This window comes from Wasmannia auropunctata, unplaced genomic scaffold (assembly GCF_000956235.1).
Source record: "Wasmannia auropunctata unplaced genomic scaffold, wasmannia.A_1.0 LD336103.1, whole genome shotgun sequence".
Taxonomy (NCBI): Eukaryota; Metazoa; Arthropoda; class Insecta; order Hymenoptera; family Formicidae; genus Wasmannia; species Wasmannia auropunctata.
The window spans coordinates 60,733-62,565 of NW_012026787.1; the positions used below are offsets into that span (position 1 = coordinate 60,733).

At 27.2% G+C, this 1,833-nt stretch overlaps 1 protein-coding gene across 1 annotated transcript in view; it reads left to right on the plus strand.

The window, feature by feature from the left end:
• LOC105457711 overlaps positions 1-780 on the plus strand; it is a 6,189-nt gene extending 5,409 nt beyond the window's left edge. Inside the window, exon 5 of the mRNA XM_011702550.1 lies at positions 436-780. Coding sequence (XP_011700852.1) covers positions 436-780 — 345 coding nt within the window. The remainder of the gene's footprint in view (positions 1-435) is intronic.
• Positions 781-1,833: the final 1,053 nt, after the last annotated feature.

Consider the following 1,833-nt stretch of genomic DNA (forward strand, 5'->3'; position numbering starts at 1 on the left):
TTAATAAATGGCTAAAACCGATTTTCTTTCTGCGCATTTTTTGTATGAAAAAAAAAATCAAGAAAAACGCCTCCAAAATTGCAATCAAAGGTGGTATCCTGCCTTAACTGTACAAGCTATTTTAGGAACGTACACTGATATAAAAATGGAATATAAAACGTTTGAACTTGCGACAGGATTGTGTAATCAAGATTCTGTTGAACATTTATTTTCAAAATTCAGACAACGCGGTGGATTTACTCCTAATCCTACTTCAAAAATGCTACGATATACTGTAAGACATATATTATGTATAGGATATATTCATACAAATGACAGAGCCAATGTGCAGTATCCAGAAGCTGAGTGTCTTATAAATCCGCCCACAAAGTTAGTTAAATAGAAAATTCTATGAGTGCGAGTCATACTGATACACAAAATGAAATTGATCCCGAGGATACATTATTTGATGATGACATTGAAATTCTCGAAGAATATGATAACATCGAAGCTACAGGGAATAAAAATTCATTGAGTACTTACGATGAGAATGCTATTGCATATTTTGCTGGATATGTTGCACGAAAAAGCTTAGAAAAAACTAATTGCGATCATTGTCGTAATATTATAATGAAGACACCAATGGATGAAGCAACAGCTAATGAAAAATATATAGAGCGAAAGTATCCAAATCCTGATGAAGATGCTCCTACAGTTACGAAATTAATACGACCGACAACTCTTTTTGCAAAGATGGTCGAAATTCAATTACATACATTTAATTGTAATTGGGAACGATAATGGGCATCAACAGGAATTTTACAAAACATTAAAAAGGAATGCATAAGAGAAACGAATAAAATTAATTCAGAATGGTTTCATGAAAATAATCCATGTTATAAACATCGATTGAAAGCATTGGAATATTTAATCCGTGTAAAATTATATTCACGTACAAGATATAACAATCGTGCTGAAAAAGAAGAAAGAAAAGCTGCAAAACGTAAAAAAATGAAAAAACTTTTAAATAAATAAAAAAATATTACAAAATAATTATTTAAAGCAATAAAATGCTTTAAATTATACTTTTATTATAATTACAATTATACATATATTATATTACAATTATACATTATTTTAAGATAAGAAAGAAAAAAGAAACAAGGGAAAAGCAAAATAGCGTTAGACGCATTAAATTGAGAAATAAATAATAAAATATTTAAATTTTGTTAAAAATATTAATTGTTTTACTCTTTAATTCCTTTTTATTCTTTGTATCTTAATAGCTTCATCATTGTAGGAAATATACTAATTGCTGCATGTATGATATTGTATTTATAATAGCTCAATACAGGTAAAGTCTAATATGTTTTCCAATCATATTACTATGCAGCAAGTATTTCCGAGTAATGAGTAAAATAAGTATGCATTTTTCAATATCGTAGAAGATCGCAATCACAATTGAAGTAATTGCATAAATCACAGACTAGCAGATCACATCACAGAACAAAAGAACAAATAATAGAGTTTAATGCGGTCATGCTACGAAATTGTAAAATCATACATTTACGTATTACTAATGGTGAAATGCAAGATACAAAGACCAAAAAGAATTTAAAAAAGAACACATATTTTTCATGTTGGTAATAAATTGTATATATACACACATATATGTATATATATATATATTTATATATATATTATATATATGTTAACTGTACTATGTGATTTTAATAATCACTTAAATTACATAATAAGATATTCTAATATATACATATAAGACGCTTCTGAAAGCAGAAGAAAGACAAGAAAAATAACTGATTATTATTAGTTATTTCAACAGGAAATTTACTA